At 48.6% G+C, this 24,575-nt stretch overlaps 1 protein-coding gene and 1 long non-coding RNA gene across 5 annotated transcripts in view; one reads left to right on the forward strand and one right to left on the reverse strand.

Annotated features, from left to right (window-relative positions):
* LOC120361037 (uncharacterized) overlaps window positions 1-22,919 on the forward strand; it is a 32,999-nt gene extending 10,080 nt beyond the window's left edge. The window contains exon 4 of the long non-coding RNA XR_005577397.2: window positions 729-22,919. This is a non-coding gene — a long non-coding RNA (uncharacterized LOC120361037). The remainder of the gene's footprint in view (window positions 1-728) is intronic.
* ASCC2 (activating signal cointegrator 1 complex subunit 2) overlaps window positions 1-24,575 on the reverse strand; it is a 46,481-nt gene that overhangs the window by 5,430 nt on the left and 16,476 nt on the right. For all 4 annotated transcript variants that reach the window (XM_010349168.3, XM_010349167.3, XM_010349166.3 and 1 more), the window contains 10 exons: window positions 20,810-20,877; window positions 19,503-19,613; window positions 18,258-18,370; window positions 13,319-13,393; window positions 11,964-12,071; window positions 11,655-11,723; window positions 11,387-11,461; window positions 9,820-10,012; window positions 7,467-7,681; window positions 6,436-6,555 (listed from right to left, as the gene is read on the reverse strand). In XM_010349168.3, coding sequence (XP_010347470.2) covers window positions 6,436-6,555; window positions 7,467-7,681; window positions 9,820-10,012; window positions 11,387-11,461; window positions 11,655-11,723; window positions 11,964-12,071; window positions 13,319-13,393; window positions 18,258-18,370; window positions 19,503-19,613; window positions 20,810-20,877 — 1,147 coding nt within the window. The remainder of the gene's footprint in view (window positions 1-6,435; window positions 6,556-7,466; window positions 7,682-9,819; window positions 10,013-11,386; window positions 11,462-11,654; window positions 11,724-11,963; window positions 12,072-13,318; window positions 13,394-18,257; window positions 18,371-19,502; window positions 19,614-20,809; window positions 20,878-24,575) is intronic.

Genomic DNA, 24,575 nt, shown 5'->3' on the forward strand with positions numbered 1-24,575 from the left:
TCTGCCTGCCTCAACCTCCCAAAATGGTAGAATTACAGGCATGAGCCACTGCGCCTGGCCTAAATTTAAATTTTTTGTAGAGACAGGGTGTCACCATATTGCCTAGACTGGTCTTGAACTCCTGGGCTCAAGTGATCCTCTACTTTGGCCTCCCAAAGTGCTAGGATTACAGGTGTGAGCTACTGTGCCCAGCCTGGATCTCTTAAACAAAAATTTTTTTCATTTAAAATTTTTTATTTATTGTTTTTTCCAAAATGACCTTTCCTTGCCAACAAACAAAAATTTAAGAAGCAGCAAGGCCACATGTTAATTTTTTTTTTTTTTTTTGAGATGGAGTTTCGCTCTTGTAACCCAGGCTGGAGGGCAATGGCGCGATCTCGGCTCACCGCAACCTCCGCCTCCTGGGTTCAGGCAATTCTCCTGCCTCAGCCTCCTGAGTAGCTGGGATTACAGGCACGCTCCACCATGCCCAGCTAATATTTGTATTTTTAGTAGAGACGGGGTTTCACTATGTTAACCAGGATTGTCTTGATCTCTTGACCTCATGATCCACCCGCCTTGGTATCCCAAAGTGCTGGGATTACAGGCTTGAGCCACCGCACCCGGCCGTGACTTTCTTACTGAGCTCAAGGGAGCCCTAGGGACCTTTGGGGTACAAGAAAAGGGGGGGCCCAGTACTCTTCCTATCACTCCCACCTCACCACACTGGCCTTCTGTCTTTTTCACAGCTCAAGTTCCCATGTAAAATTTCACTAGAAGAATAATAGTTTGGAAGACTAACTCCTGTCATGTCACAGGTGAGGACACTCGGGTGCACTGGAGGTGGGAAAGGAGATGTTTGGGTCACAGTGAGCTGCAGCACAGCCACAAGAGGGAATGAGGGCTCTCAACCTGTGGCTTTGCAAACCTGTGAAAAAACCTGGCTTGTCAGAAACACACCCTGGCCCGTGGAATGTAGCTTCTAGCGCTGCTGGGGAAAATCAATATGAGACGCCAGGCAAGAAAATCCAGCTTAGCTGTGAAATCGGGTCTCTGGAATGTATCAAGGGTAAGATAAAAAGAAGAGACACAAAGCCAAACACAGCTTCCATAAAAATCTTCTATTAACTGGCTTTTGGTGCAGGGAGGGGCAGGCATCTGAGTCCATCTCAGTCTGTTGGGCTGTCTGCCTGGCAGCCCAGGGCAGGTCAGGACTGCAGCCTCCAGCGTGGCGGGCTAGGGTTTGCCTTCCTTCAAGTCTTTATTAAGGACCCGCTCTGTGCCAGGCAGGATATGAGGCTGAGTTGGGGAAGAGATTCAGAAATAAAGAAAATATAGATCTGCCCTCATGAACTCAGTGTAGTAGGGGCGACAGACCAGCCAACACAAAATGTGCTCAACAGAGGCCTTGGAAAAAAAGGAATGAACTTGGTTCAGGAGGTCTGGTGGGGTATCTGTAGGAAGGGGTAATGGAGGCTCCACTGTAGGGGGCTACTTGATTGGACCAGGCGCCTTAGAGTATAGCAGGAGGGATGGTGTACTTGATTTAGACCAGGGAGAAATCTCGGTTCAAAGAAATCTTTCACATCCACCAGAGAAGGGGCCTGTGACTGTGACCTTGGCCCTGTACCTGGCTTTCTTTGCTAAGTGGGAGGCAGAGAGGAAGTAAAAGGGGCCCAAGCTTGTTCAGGTGGTAGGTGCCACTGGTAGGAGCACACCCATGCACTGGACACATTTCCTAAGAGCCTAAGAGGCCTAGGACCTGTACTGGGCCAGGAGATGGAGGATGAATGAGAGGCGTAACCATCCTTTCTGCTACATCTTCAACCTTTGGTCCATCCTATCCTTGGTTCTGCACAGTGGGGCAGTTCTTTTGTGCTGTGTGGCCCCTGATTATGTGGCTCCCTGGCAGAGCCAGGCCTGGCAAGCTCCACCCACCCTATCTGTGCCCTGGGAGAAGACACACGTAGGGACAGCGAAGCCTGGGCACCTGGGCAGCCTGTCCAGGGAGGTGCAACCTTGTACCCATGACCTCACGTACAGCCAGGAAGGAAAAAGAAAAATCAGGAGAGGCCGGGTGCGGTGGCTCATGCCTGTAATCCTAGCACTCTGGGAGGCCGAGGCAGATGGATCACCTGAGGTCGGGAGTTCAAGACCAACCTGACCAACATGGTGAAACCCTGTCTTTAAAAAGAAAAAAATAAAAGAAAAAAAGAAAAATCAGGAGAAAAGCCAGCCGGGAGAAGATCCATCAGAGGCCAGAACTTCAGTCTGGCCTGGAAACACAGGCAACGCTGGCTGCAGAGACTCTGTGGAGGAGGTAGCTTCCTTGGCCTCCAAGATGGAAGCAAGCCCAGGGAATTTGCAGGCTTCCATGAAACCTTGCCACCTCTCCCTTGCTCATCTCTTGAAGCCTGTCCTTCAAGGCCCAATTCAAACTGGTCCTTAGCAGGGTGTCTTCTGCCTTTGGACTTCTAAAGAGCCTGCAGAAGCAGAAGACCCCTCCTTTTTCAGGTGAAGAATCAGGGGATCCGGAGAGACAGAGCAACCCTTTTTTTTTTTTTTTTTTTTCTGAGACAGAGTTTCGCTCTTGTTACCCAGGCTGGAGTGCAATGGCGCAATCTCGGCTCACCGCAACCTCCGCCTCCTGGGTTCAAGCAATTCTCCTGCCTCAGCCTCCTGAGTAGCTGGGATTACAGGCACGTGCCACCATGCCCAGCTAATTTTTTGTATTTTTAGTAGAGACGGGGTTTCACCATGTTGACCAGGATGGTCTCGATCTCTTGACCTCGTGATCCACCCGCCTCGGCCTCCCAAAGTGCTGGGATTACAGGCTTGAGCCACCGCACCCGGCAAGAGCAACCCTCTTAAGGTCACACAGCTACTAACAGCAGACCCAGGGCCAAACACAGGTCTCCTGACTCAGGTCTGCTTTGCCATTTCCTGCAAGTCCCTTATCCTCACTAAGTCTCAGTTCCTTCTCTCGGCACCCACTTCCTGGGGCTGATGCAAGAAAGAAATAAGATGACGTGTAGAAGCAGATCCAGCACTTGCTGGGCTCCACAAAGTGAATCCTGTTTCTTTTACTACAGGACTTTTCAGAGCCTTATGTGCTCTGTGACTCCCCAAAAGGCAGAACAAGGGCACAGACATTTTTAAAATTTTTAATTTTTTGAGGGGGGACGGACAGAGTTTTGCTCTTGTTGCCTAGACTGCAGTGCAATGGAGTGATCTTGGCTCACCATGACCTCCGCCTCCTGGGTTCAATCACTTCTCCTGCCTCAGCCTCCCGAGTAGCTGGGATTACAGATGCCCAATACCATGCCCAGCTAATTTTTTGTATTTTTAGTAGAGACAGGGGTTCACCATGTTGACCAGGCTGGTTTTGAACTCCTGACCTCAGGTGATCTACTCACCTTGGCTTCCCAAAGTGCAGGGATTACAGGCGTGAGCCAGGCCAACCAGCCAGCATAGACATTTTTAGAATATATGTTATCTTCCAGGGCACTGTGGAACGGTCCAAAGGCATTAGGGGACCCTGCCTCTTGCCCACTGCCTCCTTCACTGGCTATGATATTCCTGCAGCACATGTATTGATGTCTCCCCACAGCCGTGCTGCACCTCACCCACGTTCCAAACAGACCCTGCATTTTCTTCAGGTCTTTCCACCTTTCCACTTCACACTGGCGCTCCAGGCCTGGACCCTGTAACTCAGTTTTCCTGATGAGATATGAGGGATATTGGAGACTTCTGGGAAAGGTATCTTAGTCTCTAGGAGAGACACAGGATAACCTGGTCTGGACTATCTCCTGGCACTGTTATGTCTGGAAGCCATAGCAGAAACAGCTGCAACCCCGCCTGCAGCTTCCAAGGAACTAGCCTGACCATCACATGAGGCCCCAAGAGATAGGAAAGATACATCCTGGATGATAGGTCAACCAAGCCTAGACTGCCCTACCTTATAGTGCCCTGTCATGCAAAGGAACAGATTTTCTTACTACTGAATCCACTGAGTGCAGTCTATCTGATTCAACAACACACACATTTTAATTCCAGTACCATCTGCAGTGTCCTGCCTAATTTCTCATGTGCTTGACAGCTGTCCTCTAAGCATAACTAGAACATGTGTCCCTGCTGAAGTTCCTGTGTACCCCACCCCAGCACCTGCCACTCTCTCCTTACTTGTTTAATGGTCTTTCTCATGATCTCTGTGCTATTTGAGGGCAAGGCCTGGGTATCCAGCTCACCCTGTTTCCCTGGTGTCTAGCATAGGATCTGGTGCTAGTAAATCGCTTAGTAAATATTTGCTGAATGAATAAATAATGAACACATGAATGGAGGCTTTGCCTCTCTGCAATCTGTGGCCCCTGGGCTACCCAGCACAGTGAGTTTCTCCACATGCCAGCCCAGAGGGCCCCAGGAGCAAGGGCACAGCGCTCTGGAAACCTGGCTACCTCAATGCCAGCCACTCTGCTGACCCTGAAAGCTGGGACCAGCCCCTTGGCAAATGCTCGTAGGTGACTTATAACCTGGGTGGGGTGAGATGAGACCTTACAATACCATGAGTCCTGGGCAAAACCACAGATCAAAGTGAAAGGCCATGCCCAGAGATGCCTAATCTCTGTGGGGAACCTACCACCAATCAGGCTCTCTGGATTGGAGCAGGGGGCCAGCCTTCTCCCAGCCTGAAGGACCCCTTGTCTACCCCTTGCCCACCGTTAGAGCTATAGAGGGCCATGCTGGCCTGGAATAGCGGCCAATGATCCAGGATAACATCTTTGGTCTGGGATCTGGGGATGTCGCAATGATGTCGGATAACATCTCTAGTCTGGGATCTGGGGATGTCGCAATGTGTATGACTAAGCAGTTGCTTCCTGTCCAGCCAGCCAGATGGCTTTATAGTTGCCCTGTGCCGGTTCCCCAAGCCCTCAGCCAGCCAAGCTTTTAGCAATGGACAGCCCTAGGGTGGGGTAACAGCACAGGGCCCTAACTGAAGCAGCAGCTGGCATTTCCATCACTGGAGCTCCTACCACACGAGCGAGGCTAGCTGGTCCCCTCCCTCTCCGAACCTCACAGTTCCATCCACATGATGGTGAAAGAGCAGCCTGTACTTGTCCAGAGGTCCCCTGATTTCTGGATTCCATGCAGAACTTTGGGGGACTAGAATACATCTTATTTTGGATGTTGCACTCTGCCATCACAGTCGATTCTGTCCTTCCTATGGGTCAACATTCCAAAGCCAAGTGATCTTTTCTCTCTTGAGACAGAGTCTCACTGTGTCACCCAGGCTGGAGTACAGTGGCATAATCACAGCTCACTGCACCCTTGACCTGCTGGGCTTAAGTGATCTTCCCACCTCAGCCTCCAGAGTAGCTGGAACTATAGGTGTATGCCAGCACACCAGCTAATTTTTGTATTTTTTGTAGATATGGGGTTTTGCCATATTGTCCAGGCTGGTCTTGAACTCCTGGGCTCAAGTAAGCCACCTGCCTTGGCTTCCTAAAATGTTGGGATTACAGGCATGAGCTGCTGTGCCCAGCCCTGATCTTTTCAAAACATAAAACGTGCCGACCTTGTCAGTTCATGGGACCCTTTGCTGTGCTCACTGTGGCCTTGGGACCACTGTCCCTGTTGCTCACTGCTTGGGAAGCTTCTCCTTCCCTCCTTTGCAGAACTGATCCCTCCTCACCTTTCAGCTCTTGGTTCCATGTGATGTTCTTAGAGAAGCCTTCCTGCCTGGGGTGAAGGCCTACCAAAGGCTCAGACTTCTGTGCACCTCCAGCCTGTAGTATTTGTTATATCTACAATTTAATGCTGCTTGTTTGATGAGTTGATTAATGCAAACTCCACGTGGGCAGGGGCCGTGTCTGTTTCACTCACCACTACATCCTCAGAACCTAATTAATTCAGAGCCTAGAATGCTCTAAGTATTGGACAAATATTTGTTGAACAAATGAATAAATCATGAACAGACTTTTCAATGCCAAAACAGTAGGAAGGACATAAACTAAAAATAAATAGAAAGGCCTTAAAATGGAATATGTTCACCTTCTGAAAAGCTCACTTAAAGTCCTTAATTTTCTCATTTTGTCACAGCCTGGGGAAAATCAGGTCAAAGAGTGGTTTCTGGGAAGCACTGTCCACCAGTGATTTGATGGTTAACACATTCAAATATGTAAGAAGAAGGGAATGGGGGTTAGTTTTGGCCCTTCTAACCTTTTGCTACCAAAAAGGGGGATTCACTAACAGGCTCCCTGCACAGAGTGAGAACCTGAAGCCTGATCATGAGAGAACCTGCTCCTACCCACTGGATGTGCACAGGTCCAGGGTTGTGAAGGGATCCCTGTGCTGAAACTCCATGGCCAGTTCTGCAAAGATGGAGCCCTTCGTTTCCCTTGTGTCCTCTCTGCACTTCCAAAATTGGGGTATCAGAACCCTGTGGCCCACTGCACTCACCTCTTGCCCTTGTGCACCCGGCTCAGGTCTACCGAGTCCCTGCTAAACACGTCAAACTCATCATTCTGGAAGACGTTGTGGCGAGATGTCAGCAGGGGTGTCGGGTCTGGTTTCATTTCTCTGGGTGGAGGACAGAGAGATCAATTTAAGGAGGCCCTGCCAGCTGATGCCTACCTGTACCCCACTTCCCCCTGCTGCGTTAAATCCATCAGATTTTTCAATCCCCTTGCAACAGCCACTCCTAGGACACAATCTCAAAACCTTGTAGGGGGAGATAAGCCCCTGCCCGATCTGGCCCCTGCCTGGGTATGCAGCCACACCTCAAACAAAGCTCCCCCTCATTCCCTGCGTGCCATTCACACAGGTTTTCCTTTTGTTTCTTAAAAGTGCTATCCCTCATTTAATGCTCACAACAGCCCTATGAGGTCAGTAGTCACAGATCACTCCGCGTCATTGTGCCTCAGTGCCCTCATCTGTAAAATGTGGCTAAGGAGGCTAAGGAACTTGTCCAAAGGCACAAAGCTAACTTCACTCATTCATTCATGTGGTAAACATCATTTGTTCATGGAAGAAACACCCTTTTGGGCACTGGTTCTGTCCCATGGGGCCTTCAGGGCAGCAGTGGGCCAAACTCAGAAATGGTAGATGTGATGAAAGGGAGAAGTTCTGGCCATCCTCTCTCGCAAATCTACTGGGAAGGTGGTAATGACAGGGGCAGGTCAGGAACGCAGGGGGTTCAGAAGGGCTTACCAATCCTGTGTCATATCCCTGAAGACACATGGCTCTTCCCACAAAGTGTGGCAGGGATGTGTACACTCTCTGCCCTGCCTGGGGCAAGTGAAAAACTCCTGTGGTGCCTAAGGTTTTTATGTTTCCCCAAAGAGGACTTTAAAGGGCCAGGAAATGCCACGGTGGGGTAGAGAGAACAAGCTGAGTCCCAGCCATGAATGAGGGAAGGAAGGGTCCCAACCCGAGGCAGCCTGGGCACCGGGAGCCTCCTCCCACCTGTCTCTCCCACCTGTCTCTCCCACCTGTCTAGGTTGCGGTCCAGCTGGGTGAGGGTGGGGGCCAGCCGCTCCTCCAGGATATTGTTGATCACCTGCTCTGGGTCGTAGTGGTAGTACTCCAGGCAGGCCAGGATGAAGCCCTCACCAAGGTCTGGCAGCAGGTCCTTCACTTGGGAGATGAGTGAGTCCAGCTCCACCCCACACACGGCAAGGCCCACAGCTGCAGCTGCTCCCATGCACTGTAGTGAGAGCCAGAGCCAAGAAGGGGAAGGCTAAGTGGGCTGGTGATAGGGCCTCAGTCCCCAAATAGCACTGGACTAGGCATCAGGGATCTGGTTCAAGTCCTGGCCCTACCCCTCCTGCCTGTGGGAACTTCACCAAGTGACTCAAGTCTCTCTGAGCCTCCATTTCCTTCTCTGTGAAAAAGGAGGCTCGTGATTGTTATGATTATTATATGCCTGCATCAAAATATTTCAAGTAACCTCTAAATATCTACACCTACTACATACCCAGGAAAATAAGCAATAAAAAAGTTTAAAAAATTTTAAGGCCGGGTGCAGTGGCTCTTACCTATAATCCCAGCACTTTGGGAGGCTAAGGCAAGAGGATTATTTGGGCTCAGGAATTAGAGACCAGCCTGAGCAACACAGTAAGACCCCATCTGTTCAAAAAATTTTACAAATTAGCAAGGTGTGGTGGTACGCACCTGTGGCCCAGCTACTTAGGAGGCTGAGGTGGGAGGATCACTTGATCCCAGGAAGTTGAGGCTGCAGTGAGCTTGATCAAGCCACTGCACTCCAGCCTGGGTGACAGAGCAAGACTCTGTCTCAAAAAATAAAAAATAAAATAAATTAAATTAAATTAGGCCAGGCGTGGTAGCTCACGCCTATAATCCCAGCACTTTGGGAGGCTGAGGCAGGCAGATCACCTGATGTCAGGAGTTCTAGACCAGCCTGGCCAACATGGTGAAACCTTATCTCTACTAAAAAAACAAAAATTAGCCGGTGTGGTGGCAGGCAGCTATAATCCCAGCTACTCGGGAGGCTGAGGCAGGAGAATCTCTTGAACCCGGGAGGTGGAGATTGCAGTGAGGCAGAGATTGCACCACCGCACTCCAGTCTGGGTGACGACAGACAGAGCAAGATGCCGTCTCAAAAAAAAAAAAAGGCATATACCACTTATCTCATGGGGTTGTTTCAAATAGTTCAAAGATGCATAAAACCCAGTAAGCACAGTACCTGGCAGAGACCAGGCCCTCCATAAACAGCCCTGGTTTCTACTAATCCTCCCTACTAATCCAAGGCCCTTTTCAACTCTAACAAGTTGACTGACATTGGAGGTGAACAGCAACCACCAGAGCTGGACTGTGTGGAGATGCTCCCCTTTAATTATAATCTCCTTTTTAAGCAAGGGAGATGCATTTTACATATTGCTCAATGTGGCTTAATTGTGTTAGCCTTTTAATTTAAGGTTTACAGATCACAACGACACAAATCTCCATGACTCAGCTAAGAAGAGAAATGGGGAAGAGGGTGGGAAAAGGTGAAGGAGGCCATCGTTCTCCAAGGCCCTGCAGGAATCACAGGGTCTGCGGTCCGGTAGGAAGGACAGTGGCATTTGTTAATGAAGCACTGAAGGCCACCTAGGCTCAGCCTATTCCATGTGATAGCTCTGGGAATCCCAACACCTCATAGAGGTGGGCATTGCATCTGTCCCCACCTTACAGATGAGGAACCAAGGTTTGACATGAGTGACATGCGTAAGGCCGTACAGCTGCCAAGTGTCAGAACTAGGTCACACCCCTGAGCTGCCAGGCCTGAGTCTGTGTGGTCTTTAGCTATCATGTTTCCTCCAACATGCAGGGGAGAGTCCTGGGGTTGGTGGCCAATCAAGACAGCCACAGATTTGGCCAGTCCTGGAAAAGCCTGAAGGGAAGGCACCAGATCCGAGGTATCCACATTTGTTCAGTGGAATCCTGGAGCCCCATGGAGGGGCTTCCAAGAAGGCCAAACCATGAGCTTTGGCGCTGTTCCCAGCAGCAACCAAAAAAGCTCCACTTTTCTGTTTAGAGGAGAGCTCTGAGAAGGGCTTGAGGAAACGTTCATGGAGTTTCACCTGTTCATTTTATACAGGGGAGGCTGAGGCTTTGACAGTTTAAGCAACTTGCTTTCTCTTCACACCCAGTCCAGCATGCCCCCAGCTTGGGTCCCTCTAAAGGTAGCACAGAGCTGACCAGTTGCTTGAGGCTGCCTATTCCCAAAGAAACCCTTTTCTCTGAGTATAAAAGCAAAGAAGGGAGGTTTCCTGTTGCCCCAGCCTCTCAGATGGGGCCAAGAAGAGACAAGCAAAGAGGGAAAAGCACCACCCAGACACACACCTCCTCTTCCTCCGAGTTCTCTGGATGTGATGACACTTGACTGACTGCCTCTGCCGTCACCGCGACCCCATTATGCTCCCCATTAGGCTCCTCAGTCACTGATGGGTCTTTAGCATCTGTGGCTTTCCGTCTGTCCACCCCTTCCCATGCACTCTCGACTGCATGGAGGATGTAGGCAGTCCGTGTCTCGTCCCTGTGAGGACTTGTTAAGGGGTCTGTCTTAGGTTCCCAGCTCTGAAGCGGCATAATTTCTCAGTCCCTCCCCAGCACGTGACCACATGATTCCTGCCAGGGGCTTTCTGAGCTATACCCAAGTAGGCATCATGGGCAACTGCACTGCATGGCAAAATGGGTCAGAGTATAGCCACTCTGGCTTTATAACCTAGCACTTGCCCCTCAGCAGAAAGCAGCTCTGAGTAAAGAGAGGGTCAGGGCTGCCATCAGTGTCCTGGGGCACAGGTTTGGACGAGCAAGCAGTTCCTGTTTTGTACTGACTGCCAGAAGGAGGGCATGGTAGGGCCACTGCCACTGGGCTTCCTGTCCAGTCGGCTGAGGGCATTCTGCAAAGGCTGGGGGTGTCCCTGAAGCAGGACTGAGCCATCTGCTGCAGCCACCAAAATGACTCATAGGCCGATCCTCCCTGTCCTTCCTTCTTGTTGACCACCCTGGGCTCCATTAAGCCAGAAATCCGAGAGTCTCCTTCTAAGGGGAAAATCTCCATTAGCTTCTTCCTGGAATGGGAGCACCTCTGTCTCCCTCACTCTGCTTCTTGTCCAAACCCTCATCATCCCTGCTTGGATGCCAGCAACAGCCTCCCCACTGGCCCAAGCCTCATGGTGGTCCTGGGCCAGTCCATTTTCTTCCCTATGCCAGACGGAGCTTTTCCAAAGTATAGAATTGCCATGTCGCCTCCTGCTTCACAGCTCCTGCAGGACAGAGCCTAGTGATGGTCACCACAGGGCTGTGCATGTTGCTGGCCTTCACCTTACCTGCCACACCCCAATTCCTCCTACTGGGAGACCCCTCCTTAATGACTGCTTCCTGCACTTCATACATGACGTCTGTGGCTCCGAGGAGCCTATTCTGGGAACATTCTTGTCCTTGCTCTTAGCTCCTGGTTTGGTGCTCTCCCATGCTTTCTGCTGTTCTTCTGCTTAGATATCACTTCCATCTGATACCCCCACCCAGAGCTCTGCTGGGTGAAGCACCTCCTCTGGTTTCCTGCCCTCTGAATTCTTCCCATGTGACACTCTATCTAACTGCCTGTTTACTTGTCCACCTCCCCTCCTGTAATGAGGAGGGGCTGAGTCCATCTTGGTCACACAGGCCCAGACACTCAGAAAATATACAGGGAAAACAGGACTGCATCTCCCCTGCCCCAAGCATCAGAGCAGTATCTCCTCTAGCAAAGGCGAGGCTGGGGCCTTGGCAGGTCTCCTTGGACAGCTGGCTGACCTGTACCTTCTGGGGCTAAACCTCTCTCCACTCCTCTGGGTTCCAGCAGCCTGTTTCACCTCTGACCTAGTCAAGTCGGGCCCTGTTGCAGTGGGATATGGTAGAAGGATACAAGACTGACGAGGCCTGCTGCAGCAAGCTGATGTCTTCGGCCACGGGGAATAGTGCATCATAGTCCCGGAGGAACCTGTAAGGCAGAGAGCAGATGGGATGGACAGGGCTAGGGGCACAGGAACACTGTGCGGCTGCAGGCCACTCCCTGTGTCAGCTGCCCGACCTTATTAGAAACATAGTGGGCCTATGCCAGGGGCTCTATCATGCAAGGCCTCTTCAGGACTGGTGGGAGAGGCATGGGCCTGGCTCAGCTTAGCCATACTCACTTCTTCTCCTGTAGCAAGGAGCTGAAGATCTGAAGGAACTCTTCAATGAAGCCCTGAATGTTGTCACAGCTAGAACAGGACATGAGGGAAGATGAGCTCATGCAATGCAAGATGAGCTGCAGCTCCTTTATACACCCCCTGCCCCTCTTTAAGGCTGGGGCCTGATGGAGGAATGAGGCATTTTTCTCAGTTTCTCGTCTCTGTTCAGCCAACCCCAGAGCAGGGGAGGAAGCCAAGATGAAATGATGGAAATGCTCCTGCAGGGCTTGGGGGAGACTCTTCACCAGGAGGCAATTCCTGAGGGCTTACCTGCTTTCTAGGATGGGAAGGAGGCAGATCTGGTTCAGGATGATGTGGAAAATCTCCATTAGCTTCTTCCTGGAATGGGAGAGCCTCTGCCACAGATCACCTAGAAGCCTAGGTCAGAGAGAAAAAAGGCATAGGTTTATGAGACAAAAAGGCCTGAGGGGCTGGGTGCAGTGGTTTACACCTGTAATCCCAGCACCTTGGAAGGCTGAGGTGGGAGGATCATTTGAGCCCCAGAGTTTGAGACCAGCCTGAGCAACTAAGTAAAATCCTGTTTCTAAAAAAATTTAAAAATGAGTCAAGTGTGGTGACGCAGGCCTGTAATTCCAGCTACTGGGGAGGCTCAGACAGGGGGACTGCATTTGCCTGGGAGGTCGAGGCTGCAGTGAGCCATGATGGTGCCACTGCATCCAGCCTGAGTGACAGAGCGAGATGCTGTCTCAAAAAAAAGGGAAAAGAAAAGAAAAATCGGCATGGAGGGAGCTTCTCCCCAGCAGTTGCAGGTGCCTCCCTGGAGCAGAGAAGGCTTCACAATTCACTGCTGAGAGCAGCTGGCAAAAGCCACAGGCCCAGAGAAGCCAGCTGGTTCCAGGGCAGCTTCTCAGTTTAAACAGTGGGTCAGGAACCAGCAGGCTGAGTACCAAGAGAGTGGAGTAACAGCTGACGGAAGGGCTTAAACGCAGGGGCCAGCCATGATGGTGTTTTAGGGGACTGGGTTAATAGACTTAATTGCCGTGGTACAACCAGGACTTTGGGTCAAATCTCCTTCCTGCTGTTTAGTAACACCTAGCTCTAGTTGTTGCAGTCTTTCTTGTTAGGTCTTCACACAATTCTTCACAGAGAATGTATTATTATTATATTTTTTTTTGGGGGGGGGTGTTGTATTTTCTTTTTTTCCCCTTCTTTTCAGGTAGGTAATGCTGCTAAATATTATTATTGTTTTTTAAATGTTAAGAGATTTTTTTAAAATGCAGTTTGAGGCCAGCCTGGCCAACACGTCAAAACCCCATCTCTACAAAAAATACAAAAATTAGCCAAGTGTGGTGGCATGTGCCTGTAATCCCAGCTACTCAGAGACCGAGGTGGGAGGACTGATGGTCAGGAGGTCAAGGCTGCAGTGAGCTGTGACTACACCACTGCAGTCCAGTCTGGGTGAGACAGCGAGACCCTGTCTCAAACGACAATAAAAAACAAATGCAGAGGCCAGGAAGTGGCTAGGGAGGGATGCAGAAGCCCAAAGCTGCACAGTCCCTGCTTCCTCCCACTTGTCTTAGAGATGGGGATGCTAATGCCTAGGGAAGGCAGGGCCGTGCTCAGGCCTCTCTCCCACAACATGCTTCCCTTTGTCCCCGCCTCACTTGCTGTCTTCAAGCCTCCTCTTCTTAATTGCAGACTCCATTTCAGGAATTGCTGCTTCGTAGAAGGAAGCTAGTCTGTGGAGGCACACGCATGGAAAATGCTGGATTAGTTCATAAATACCACACTTTGTAAGAACAGCAAAGCAAACTCCAGAGAGTGGGAAGACCCATTTCTTTTTCCACACAATTTTCTCCAGGGACCCCCTGGTTCTTCCCTGAGCCAACCCCAGACTGACCCACTGGGGCTGGTCCCAGCAACAGCCTCCTAGGAAGTGACCTATAGCCATGTCCCTCATTCAGATGGGCAACTAATGCCCAGATAGGCTCATACTAACAGAGGAATCAGAAGGCCACTCAGGACCCACTTAAGTTTGAGAAGCAGATGCAAGATTACTTGCTTGTAATTTTCTTGCTTAAAAACTGTCAGCCAGGCAAAGTGGCTCACTCCTATAATCCCAGCACTTTGTGGGGTGACAGAAGAGGACTGCTTGAGCCAGGAGCTCAAGATCAGCCTGGGAAACAGGCTGGCAAAACTCCATCTCTACAAAAAACACAAAAATTAGCCAGACATGGTGGTAGACACCTGCAGTCCCAGCGACTTGGGAGGCCAACGCAGTAGCCCAAGGTGTCAAGGCTACAGTGAGCAGTGATCACACCACTGCATTCCAGCCTGGGTGACAGAGTGAAACCCTGTCTCAAAAAAAAAAAATTTGTTCTGTCTGGGTGTGATAGCTCATGCCTGTAATCCCAGCACTTTGGGAGGCTGAGGTGGGCAGATTACTTGAGGTCAGGAGTTCAAGACCAGCCTGGCCAACATGGTAAAAGCCTGTGTCTACTAAAAATATGAAAATTTTTTAGTAGGCATGGTGGCACATGCCTGTAATCCCAGCTACTTGGGAGGCTGAGGCATGAGAATTGTTTGAAGCCAGGGAGGTGGAGGTTGCAGTGAGCCAAGATTGCACCACTGCACTCCAGCCTGGGCAACAAAGTGAGACTGTCTCAAAAAAAAAAAAAATTGTGTTAACATGAAAATATCAACACAATATTTATATTTGGTCAAAATAGGCTAAATGTTCTCATGATTTTTTCCAACCCCACTGGAAATGAGAAAAAAAATATTAAAATAAGAAAATAATAATTAAAATTTTTAAGAAAAAAATGTATTTTCTATATTGGCTTATAGGTTTAGACAGTTAACACTGTTTCTTTAACTAATTAATTAATTTTTGAGATGAAGTCTAGTTATATTGCCCAGGCTGGTTTTGAACTCCTGGGCATAAGCAATCCTTCTGCTTCAGCCTCCCAAGAAGTTAAAATTACAGGTACCTGGTTTAAAACTTTTATAAAATTAAGGCTGTGCATGGTGGCTCATGCCTGTAATCAATCCCAGCACTTTGGGAGGCCAAGATGGGCGGATCACTTGAGGTCAGAAGTTTGAGACCAGTGTGGTTAACATGGTGAAACCCTGTCTCTACTAAAAATATGAAAATTAGCTGGACGTGGGGGCAGGCACCTGTAATCCCAGCTACTGGCGAGGCTGAGGCAGGAGAATTGCTTGAATCTGGGAGGTGGAGGTTGCAGTGAGCTGAAATCGAGCCACTGTACCCCTAGCCTGGGTGACAGAGTGAGACTCTGTCTCAAAAAAGAAAATTATAAAATTAAAAATAATTTATACGAAATTATTTTCAAATAAATATAATTATACTAACAAAAAGAAAAACAACTGCTAGCAGCTCCCTACCTCCTACGACAGCAAACCATAATTATTCTCTCTGGTACATCCATACCAGTCACAGTATAGTCAATCTTGCTTTTCACCTTGGCGATTTCACACCACCCCTTCCCAACTCAAATTCAAACTCTCCATCCCAGCTGCACAGCCACTCAACATCCAGAGATCAGCACTCCCGCAGCCCTCTGGCTTTGTCTCAGGCTAATGCTGGCCACTGCTCTCCTCTTCTTTTTCATTCTCCTCCTCCTCCATGCAGCATTGCAGGCTCACCTCCTCCCTGTGCACTTTCTGATCATGCTCACTCATGTGAATTCCTCCTTTCCAGAACTAGATACTTGGAATACACTGCCCTGGCAAGTGAAACTGCAGCTGTCTCTTTTCTGTGGTATAAGTCTTCCCCAAGCATCTTAAGCTTCCCAAAGCTGGAACTACAGCTTAAGTGCCCAGGTCAGTGCTGAATTTGGAGCAAGTCCTCTGTAAATACATGTCTGTCAATTGGCTGGTTTCTGGCAAGGCATCCTACTGCAATGCTATACATAACAAAGAGTCAATATGCCAAAAAAGGCGGGCCCTGCTAGGCCCACAGCATAGTCCAGAAAACAACAGAGAGGGCAGTTTGGCCTAAACAGGTTCAGCTGTTGCCAAGATAAGTTGCTGGTGGGAGAGTAAATTGGAACAACCCCTATGGAAGGCGATTTGGCAAGATCTACGAATATTAAAAATGCACATACCATCTGTCCCTGCTAGTTTACTTCTAGGAATTATTCCTCAGATATACTTGCAAGGTACAAAATGATGTGTGTGCAAAGTTATTCTTTGTAGTTTTTGTTTTTTGAGACAGAGTTTCACTCTGTCATCCAGGCCGGAGGGCAGTGGCACAATTCCTGCTCACTACAACCTCTGCCTCCTGGGTTCAAGCGATTCTCCCACCTCAGCCTCCCAAGTAGCTGGAATTACAGGCATGTGCCACCACACCCAGGTAATTTCTGTATTTTTATTAGAGACAGGGTTTCACCATGTTGGCCAGGTTGGTCTCGAACTCTTGGCCTCAAGTGATCCACCTAGCTAGGCCTCCCAAGGTGCTGGGATTACAGGCGGGAGCCACCACGCCTGGCCTCTGTAGTATAGTTTTGTAATAGAAAACAACTGAAAAAATCTAAAGGACCATCTATGGGATCTGGTATTCCATACAGTGGAATTCTACCCAGCCATACCAAAGACGTTAGAGAAAGGGTGCTTAATGTACTGATACGGGACCACTGTTAAGTAAAAAAGTAAAACGTAAGCAGTAAATACCCATAATATGCCAGCCTTAACTTTTTTAAAAGGAGGGAGATATATAATGTGCATAGTTACTCATATATGCACATATATTTGCATATCTCTGGAAAATTCCACCAAAAAAAACCTAATGATGATAGTTGTACGTGAAGAATAGAATTGGGAAAGTGGAAAGGGACTTTTCAGTGTGTATTTTATACTTTTTGAGTTTTGAACCATGTGAATGTATTATTTATTCATAAAGTTAAAGGACAGAAAGAGATATACTCAGCTATACTTAAGTAGATGGGAGAGGAAGGAGGAAAAAGGTTGTTTTGAGAGAGATTATCAACAGAGCTGACTGGGCAACAGTAAACACTTTCAGAGAGTTCTGTGGAACTGAGGTGGCTGCATTTGTTCAGCAGGGTGTTCCTGGCCTCCGGCACAGTTGGAACAGGCTGGGTCAGCCCCAGGCTGTTTGTGGGTCAAAGGCAGTGCTGCCTTTAGTCAGAAGTGTTTCCCTTTCTTCCTCCTCACCCAGAGATGGGTACAGCCTCTCCCCTGCCTCTGCTGTCCCTTGCAGAAAAGTCAGCTCTTCCAAAACTTACTCCTCCCTCTGTCTCCAAAGAGCCTTTCAAAAGCAATCTGTGCCACATTTGGGGAAACACTTCAACAAAATGGGAAAATGCCTATGATAAGCGAAAATAAGGAGGGTGTAAAATTCTAAGAATAGTATGATCTCTAATTTCCTGCTTTTCTGGATTTTCCAAATGTCCTACAATCACCTGCTGCTTTTATCATGAGAAAAGATACCTTTTTTAAAAAAAGTTAACAGCTACATACCTCTCTTCTGGGGAAAATGCTGGGCAGCACATTATCCTAATATTCTCTGGGAGGCTCAACAACCCTAACGTCTGATTTTTATAAGCTGAGGCGACCAGGGAGGGGTCACAGCACCAGCTGCCATCTCTGGCACATGTAAGTGCTAGATAAATGTTTTGAATAGGTTAGTAAATGACAGAATGGACAGGCAGCTGAATGGACGGAGTTGGGCAACTCCCAGCAGCTGCTACAAATGGTGAGGAGAGATGCCTTGCTAGAGTGATGATCAGAGACCACTGGGAAAAGGCCCATGCCCACAACTGCCAAGCAATATGCAGGTTGCCAGCCTTTTCACCCTGGCCTGGGAATGCCCATGCCCACCCCTTTCTTACCGCATAAGCAACAGATGCTCTTGGTGCTAAGAGGGCAAAGTGGGTCTGCCTCCCTGGCTCATATTCTCTTCCACATCTGTCTCCATCCCACCAGGATCTTTCTAATGACACCTCTGGATAAAAGCCTCCAGAGGCTTCCCACTGCCTACAGCATACAGGACCTGCCAGCACACCCCAGGCTCCTCATGATCTGACTTCTACTGACTAACCCAAAGTGGGCTCTAGTTACTAGCTTGTCTTCCTGTCATCCTGTGTGTCCCCACCCTCTGCCTCATGTCACAATTCACTCCCTGGCTCTCTCCCAACCACACTCTGGGCCTCTGGATGCTTCACTTCACCTGCCTAGGATGCCCTTCCTGCTATAGGAATCTTTCTTTGTCTGGAAGATACCTGTTCCTTCAAGATATCCTTTAAGGGTCATCTCCCAGCCCCATGTTGGAGCACTCCTGTTGTTTCCTTGTGTATGTTCCCCACTGGGCTACTGTACTAAATTGAAACTACTCTATTCTTGGTTGTGTTGGTTTTTTTTCCCCTCCCCTATCCTGGTCTTGGCCAAAAATGGAAGTGCTTCTAAAATGCAGGTTACACACAAGTAGGAGGCTTATCTGTCGTTTTCGATGCTGCAACCCGAGGCTGGAAGAGGGACTAGCACATCCTAAGTATCCAGTAAGTATTTGTTAAATGAGTACATAAGCTAAAACCTCTATTTCAACAGCCAGAACTACTGCCATACCTGTAACAGAAGTCGTGCTTCTGGAAGGTCTGGCAAGCCAAAGGGAAGATATCCAGAAAGGCCCAGAGTGTGGTGCAGGTATCACAAAGGTAGAGGATAATGTCCTTTAATTCCTGTTGCCAAAAGAATACACTGCATTACTCTCCTCTGCCCACACATACAGATCTGCAGAGCGTCTAAGACAACATTAACATAGAGTCCCAAACAGGCAGGATGTTATATGGGAGGAAGAGAACACTGGAGGTCCCAGACAAAGCCTGGCTGGTCCATCTTCAGAAGCACGATCTGGGTGAGTCACCTAACCTCTCTAAGCCTCAGTGTGCTATGGTAGCTCCAATGGCCTTACACCCAATGATTGCTGGGTTACTTCCAGTTCTGAGATAATACAATTTCTTCTACTAAGCTAAAGGAAAACCAACTCTTAAAGCTGAAGACATTATAGAAAGAAGAAACACCTGAGGCAGGACAAAATATTAAGTACATATCTTTGTACTTAATATTTAAGGTTTTTCACATCTTGAAGAGGGTATACAAAACACTTTCTAAGTTTCTTACACACTCTCCTGGTTCTCATGACAACTCTGAAAAGTAGGCTGGGAAGCTGTTGAGAATCTCTGTTTTATAGATAAGGAAACTGAGGTTCTGAGGGCTAAAATGATTTGTTCCCACAGTATCTGCCACATGCCCTTCTGAAACAAGATCACATTCTCCAGGAGGCAGCTTATAGCTGCCTTGTTCCTGTTCTATCTCCAGGGCTTAGTGCAGCATGTGGCACATGAGGCTTCTGAATGTCTGCCTTCCATTTGTCATCCCTGTTAGACTTGAAATTCCATGAGCACAGGGGCCAGTCTGCTTTCGTTTACTGCCTTACCTCCAGGCCTAGCACAGGGTCTGGCACATGCTGGGGATTCCTCAATATAAGTCCACTGAATGAATGACTGGCTCAGTGAATAACATACAAGTGAGCATGTCGAACTGAAATAAATGAGGACTCTGAATTCTTATTCCCTGGTTCTTTCCACTACTTTGTAAATGAAGCTCTCAGAGAGAAACACAAGCCAGCTGAAATGTTCTAAACCTGTGTGATGGGAAATGAATAGCTGCTCACTGCACTGGGGGAAGGGGCCTTGGGCAGGGAAGAGGCCACTGGGTTCTCTGCTAGGGCAATCTTCCCAGCCTCCGGGTAGCCAGGCCCTGGTTGGAGGGACCCAGCAGGAAAGAGACTGGGCTGACGGGCAACATTACCAGGAGAGGCATGTCGTTGGGGGTCAACCGGCCCCTCTCCTCGAGCTTCTGGGGTGTGCTACTGGCCCCATCCCCTTGCAAACCACAGTGCTGGAGGATATTGCTGAAGACCTGTGAAAGACAAGCATGGGCTCTCCCACATCATACCGAACCAGGGCTGGAACCCCTGGCTGCAGCCAGGGTCGGGTGATCTGAAAACTGCCTTGCAGTTTCTGAATATTTACCCATGTTTCCAGGATACAAGCTGAGACAATGACCTTCTCTAAGAGTGGGGTCAGACTAAAAACTACATAAGATGGAGATGATGAGAGCATCCTTCTTGTGAGAGTGTGAAGAGGATTAAAAAGACAACCTGGGGCCAGGTGTGGTGGCTCACTCCTATAATCCCCAAACTTTGGGAGGCCAAGGATGGAGGATAACTTGAGGCCAGAAATTCAAGACTAGCCTGGGCAACATAGTGAGACCCCCATCTCTACAAAAAATTTTAAATTAGCTGGGCAAGATGGTATGTACCTATAATCCCAGCTACTTGGGAGGCTGAGGTGGGAGGATCAATTGAGCCCAGGAGTTAGTTCAAGGCTATGATTGTGCCACTGTACTCTAGCCTCGGTGACAAGGCAAGAAACTGTCTTATTAAAAAAAAGTCCCCAGAATCCTATAGATATTATCTGACTGTACAGGCCAGGCAAGTATGATAATGAACACTTAAAATATACCTTTAGCAACGCATAACAAATTTTTAGATCCCCTGTAGATGGCTATTTATGGAAACTACATTGAAATAAGACAAATCAACAGTGAGAGGAAAACAGAGTCGGTACTGAACTGACTATGCCATCTTTAACGAGGCTAGCATGTAAGGATTTCAAAACTTACCGTGGACAGTGGATATTGCTTGGTGGTGGGATTATGAGGGAACAGTAATGTTCCTCTTTCGTTTCTTTTCCAAATTTTCTACAATGAACATTATTTTGTGAAATAATTTTGTAAAACTTTAAAGCTCTTTTTTGAGAAACACTGGTCTCTTAGAGAGATAGCCTTACAAGCATATGGCTGTTGGCAAGCAACACAAAATGCAAGCTAAACTCTTTCTGTATGAGCGCCAGCCAGCAACCCTTAGACTTTGGTCTTGTTCAAGAGGCAAAAGGGCAAATTTTAAAGAGGTGTAGTCAGGGGTAAGACAAAGAGACTGTCTGGGGAAATGGGGGAGTCAGGAAATAAACATTTCCTCAGCTCTTCCAGGAAAGTCAGGGAGGTGGCCTGTCCTCCAAGCTCAACCTCCCCTGGGCAGGGCTAGGGGCTGGTACCTGAAGGATGGTAGGCATGGTTTCATCTAGGTCATTGTAGTAACTCGGCTGCTGTGTAAAGATGTTTCCTAAAAAGAGAAGAGAAAGGTTGGAATTGAGAAAAGGTGGGGGATCAGGGAAGTGAAGAAGACACATTACAAATGGTTGTTAGCATGTTCTGTGACCTTTCTCCCTTTTCCTAATCCTATCTGCAGCCAGGACCTAGGCCCAGTCCTGGCCCCAGGCCCTGCTGGCAGTGAGCTTTGGCCTAGCCTAGAAGCTTCCTCAGGGTGGGGGAGGAAGCTTGCTCAGTATGACTTAACCTTTTAAGCACTTCTGTCTAGTGAATTATGTAAAAGACCTGCCCTGGTCAAACCGGCTCACCCTGATATCCCCAAGGAGTGATCACACTTGGGCACCCTGTCTCCTATGACAGCTTTGGCTCTGAAAGTTGGAGTTAGTCATCCAGGAAAATTAGCACATAGGATCTCTTTGCTCAAGAAACATGAATGCAATAATCCAGGGCTCTCCACCAATGTGAGGAGATTCCAGGGAGATATTTCTCTAGAAATTTCATACCTTTCACTTTTAGATATGCTAACCATACTAATCCATCCTACTCCAAGGTGAGAGGCCTGAGAAGGACTTGTAGATAGATTTACCACACATCTGCAGTTGTTCCTATAAAATGAAGCTTGTCTCTGAGTGTTTTCTATTCTCCAAGTGCTGCCACTGTGAGTACATAGGCTCGAGCATATGGTAACTGGAACAGAAACCAAGTGCTCCGGTTGCCCAAATGGTGACATAGAGACGGAGGGAGGGGGAGAGGGAGGATCACAGCTAGCTTGGGGACGTGACAATGTAAAATGCCAATGCCCTTAAGAGGCCAGGGTTCTCATCCCCCTATAATCCCAGTATCTAAGGCTGGCTGACAGTCAGGATGTTCTGAATTTCAGTTGTTCTCTGCCTTTGGGCAGGTCTGTCCTTGGTTTCCTTATTGATGACCCTGCAGCCCTTGCTAGACCCTGGAGGATTTGAAAAATGAATGAGATCAAAAGCCAGATGGGGGGTGCGTTAGCAAGTCATTTGGTGGCTGGACTTTCTGTAGGCACTTTCCTGGATGCCACTGCATTTCTTGATTCCAGAAAGCTGAGTTTTACCAGCCCAGACTTGCTCAGCACCTCCCCCCTCCAGATACATGCTGATCCCATAACCTGTGGAGGTGTGCCCAGACCATCTGCACCCACCTCCTACTCCTGAGAGGTAAGGACAGAGCTATCTCACCAGCAAACTCTCTTCTTCCTATAAAACCCTCGTATCCTACCCTCAAGGTTAAGTCCAAACTCCTGACCATTGCACAAAAGGCCCCACGAGATCTGGCCTCTGCAGACATCCCAGGACACTCTTTCCCCATTCCCCACGTTGCACTCCTCCCTTGCACCATTCTCAACCTCAGATGAGCCCTGTCCCCGCCTTCTGTCTGGAGTGCCTTTCCAGAGCTAACTCCACCGTAAGGCAGGTGTCACCTCCTCCAAGCAGTGCCTCCTGACCCAGGCAGTAGGAGAGATCTCCGCTCACAATTCCCAGGGCCATACCATGTTCTCCACAGCATTCCAACCCCCTCACACTGGAAAGGCACCCTGTCATGATGCTTCCAGGGCTGCAGTCTAAGGAAAGTGAGGTTTTACATGCATCAGTATAGATCAAATTTCATACTCTGTCGTTGGGTTCTTCTAAGTCCCTTTCCTCACCTTCATCTGATTCTAATGACAATGACGATCTAACTTTTGATCTCCTAAAGAAATAATAAAAATGGCCGGGTGCGGTGGCTCACACCTGTAATCCCAGCACTTTGGGAGGCCGAGACAGGTAGATCACGAGGTCAAAGATCGAGACCATCCTGGTCAATATGGTGAAACCCCGTCTCTACTAAAAATACAAAAATTAGCTGGGCATGGTGGTGCGCGCCTGTAGTCCCAGCTACTTGGGAGGCTGAGGCAGGAGAATTGCTTGAACTCAGGAGACAGAGGTTGCGGTGAGCCAAGATCACGCCATTGCACTCCAGCCTGGGGTAACAAGAGCGAAACTGCATCTCAAAAAAAAAAAAAAAAGAAAAAGAAATAGTAAAAATGTAAGGAACAGCAATGGCATCCTTTGAAATATCTGTTCTCAGATAAAGGCATTTCAGAAACCCAGGGTGAATGGAGATACTGACAAGTAGATCGCTGCAGCCCACAACTGGGCCAAGGCCCGAGTCATTCCCAGTTTGCAAAGCAGCACCAAGACTCTAACAGAAAGGTCTTGCTTTCAAAATTGTACTTGTTGATACAAAATACCAGCCTTGAAGGTTTAAAAAAAAAAAAAGGGTGGGGCAGAGGTAGGGATAGATACTGGGGAGGCTAAGGTGGGAGGATCCCTTGAGGGGGGAAAAAGGCAAGGTAAGGAATTGAGCTTCTACATACAGAACACTCAACCAGTTCCCTTTCTCCCACCTTCTTTGCCTTGTCAATCCTCTTACAAGCGATCACTTTGCCTGAGTTTCTGCCGTATAGAAATTGGAGGCTACCCCTTCTTGTGCCTTCTGCTCAAAAATTAAAGAGAGCTGCTGTGTGTGTGTGTGCGTGCGTGTGTGTGTGTGTGTGTGAGAGAGAGAGAGAGAAACCGCAGGCCCCCTCTCTGCATCACTTCCTGCACACACACACACACACACACACACACACACACACACACACACACAGAGTGAAGGGGCTCCTGAGGCCTGGTCTTGACCTCTTTTGTGCTGACTCCCCTCTAAGAGCTAAAGAAGGGGCTTTCCTTAATAAGCCAGTTTAGGGTTCTCAGTGTCAGGGTCTGAAAACTCTTACAAACACCTCAGAATCTATGAGGGAGGACATTTTTCTGGACAGACACTTTCATCTGATTCTCAAAGGAGTCAGTGATCCGAATGATTAGGAGCCCAGGCAGTTAAGTGAGTAGGCTTTCTCACTTCCACATCAACACGCAGTCCCCTCTGGATCCCTGCAGCCATCTTACACCCAACAGGTCCCATGTTGAACCTTGCCTCTACTCACAGCTCCCTCCCCTACCTCCCAAAGAGCCTTTTTTTCTGCAACCAACACCAGTTCCAGCTGACCTCACCAAGCCCTGCTTAAATCTGCTTCCTGAATTTCCTTTTCTTCCTCAGTAGCCCAGCCAGGCTCTCACCTTCAAACCCACAGATGCACACACCTCCTACAAGGCCTCCTGTCTCCAACTCCCCAACCTGCATGCTGCCAGAGGAGCCTTGTTACCAGATGGCTCCTTGCCCTGCTCCAAGCTCCTGGAGGCTCCACATCCTCATCACAGTAAGAGCTCATGCTTATCAACAGCTGTGACATGCCAGGCATGGTGCTGAGCACTCTACTCATGCTATCTCAACAACCCAGTTTTTTTTAATTTTTTGAGGTGGAGTTTCACTCTTGTTGCTCAGGCTGGAGTGCAATGGCACAATCTCGGCTCACTGCAACCTCTGCCTTCTGGGTTCAAGCAATTCTCCTGCCTCAGACTCCTGAGTAGCTGGGATTACAGGCACCTACAACCATACCCAGCTAATTTTTTGTATTTTTAGTAGAGTCAGGGTTTTACCACATTGGCCAGGCTGGTCTTGAACTCCTGACCTCAGGTGATCCGCCCGCCTTGGCCTCCCAAAGTACTAGAATTACACCGTCTGGGCCTCAACAACCCAATTTAATCCCTGCACCCACCCTATGGGTAGGTGTATTATTAGTCTTCCCATTCTGTAGATGAA

Source organism: Saimiri boliviensis, chromosome 21 (assembly GCF_048565385.1).
Source record: "Saimiri boliviensis isolate mSaiBol1 chromosome 21, mSaiBol1.pri, whole genome shotgun sequence".
NCBI classification, from domain to species: domain Eukaryota; kingdom Metazoa; phylum Chordata; class Mammalia; order Primates; family Cebidae; genus Saimiri; species Saimiri boliviensis.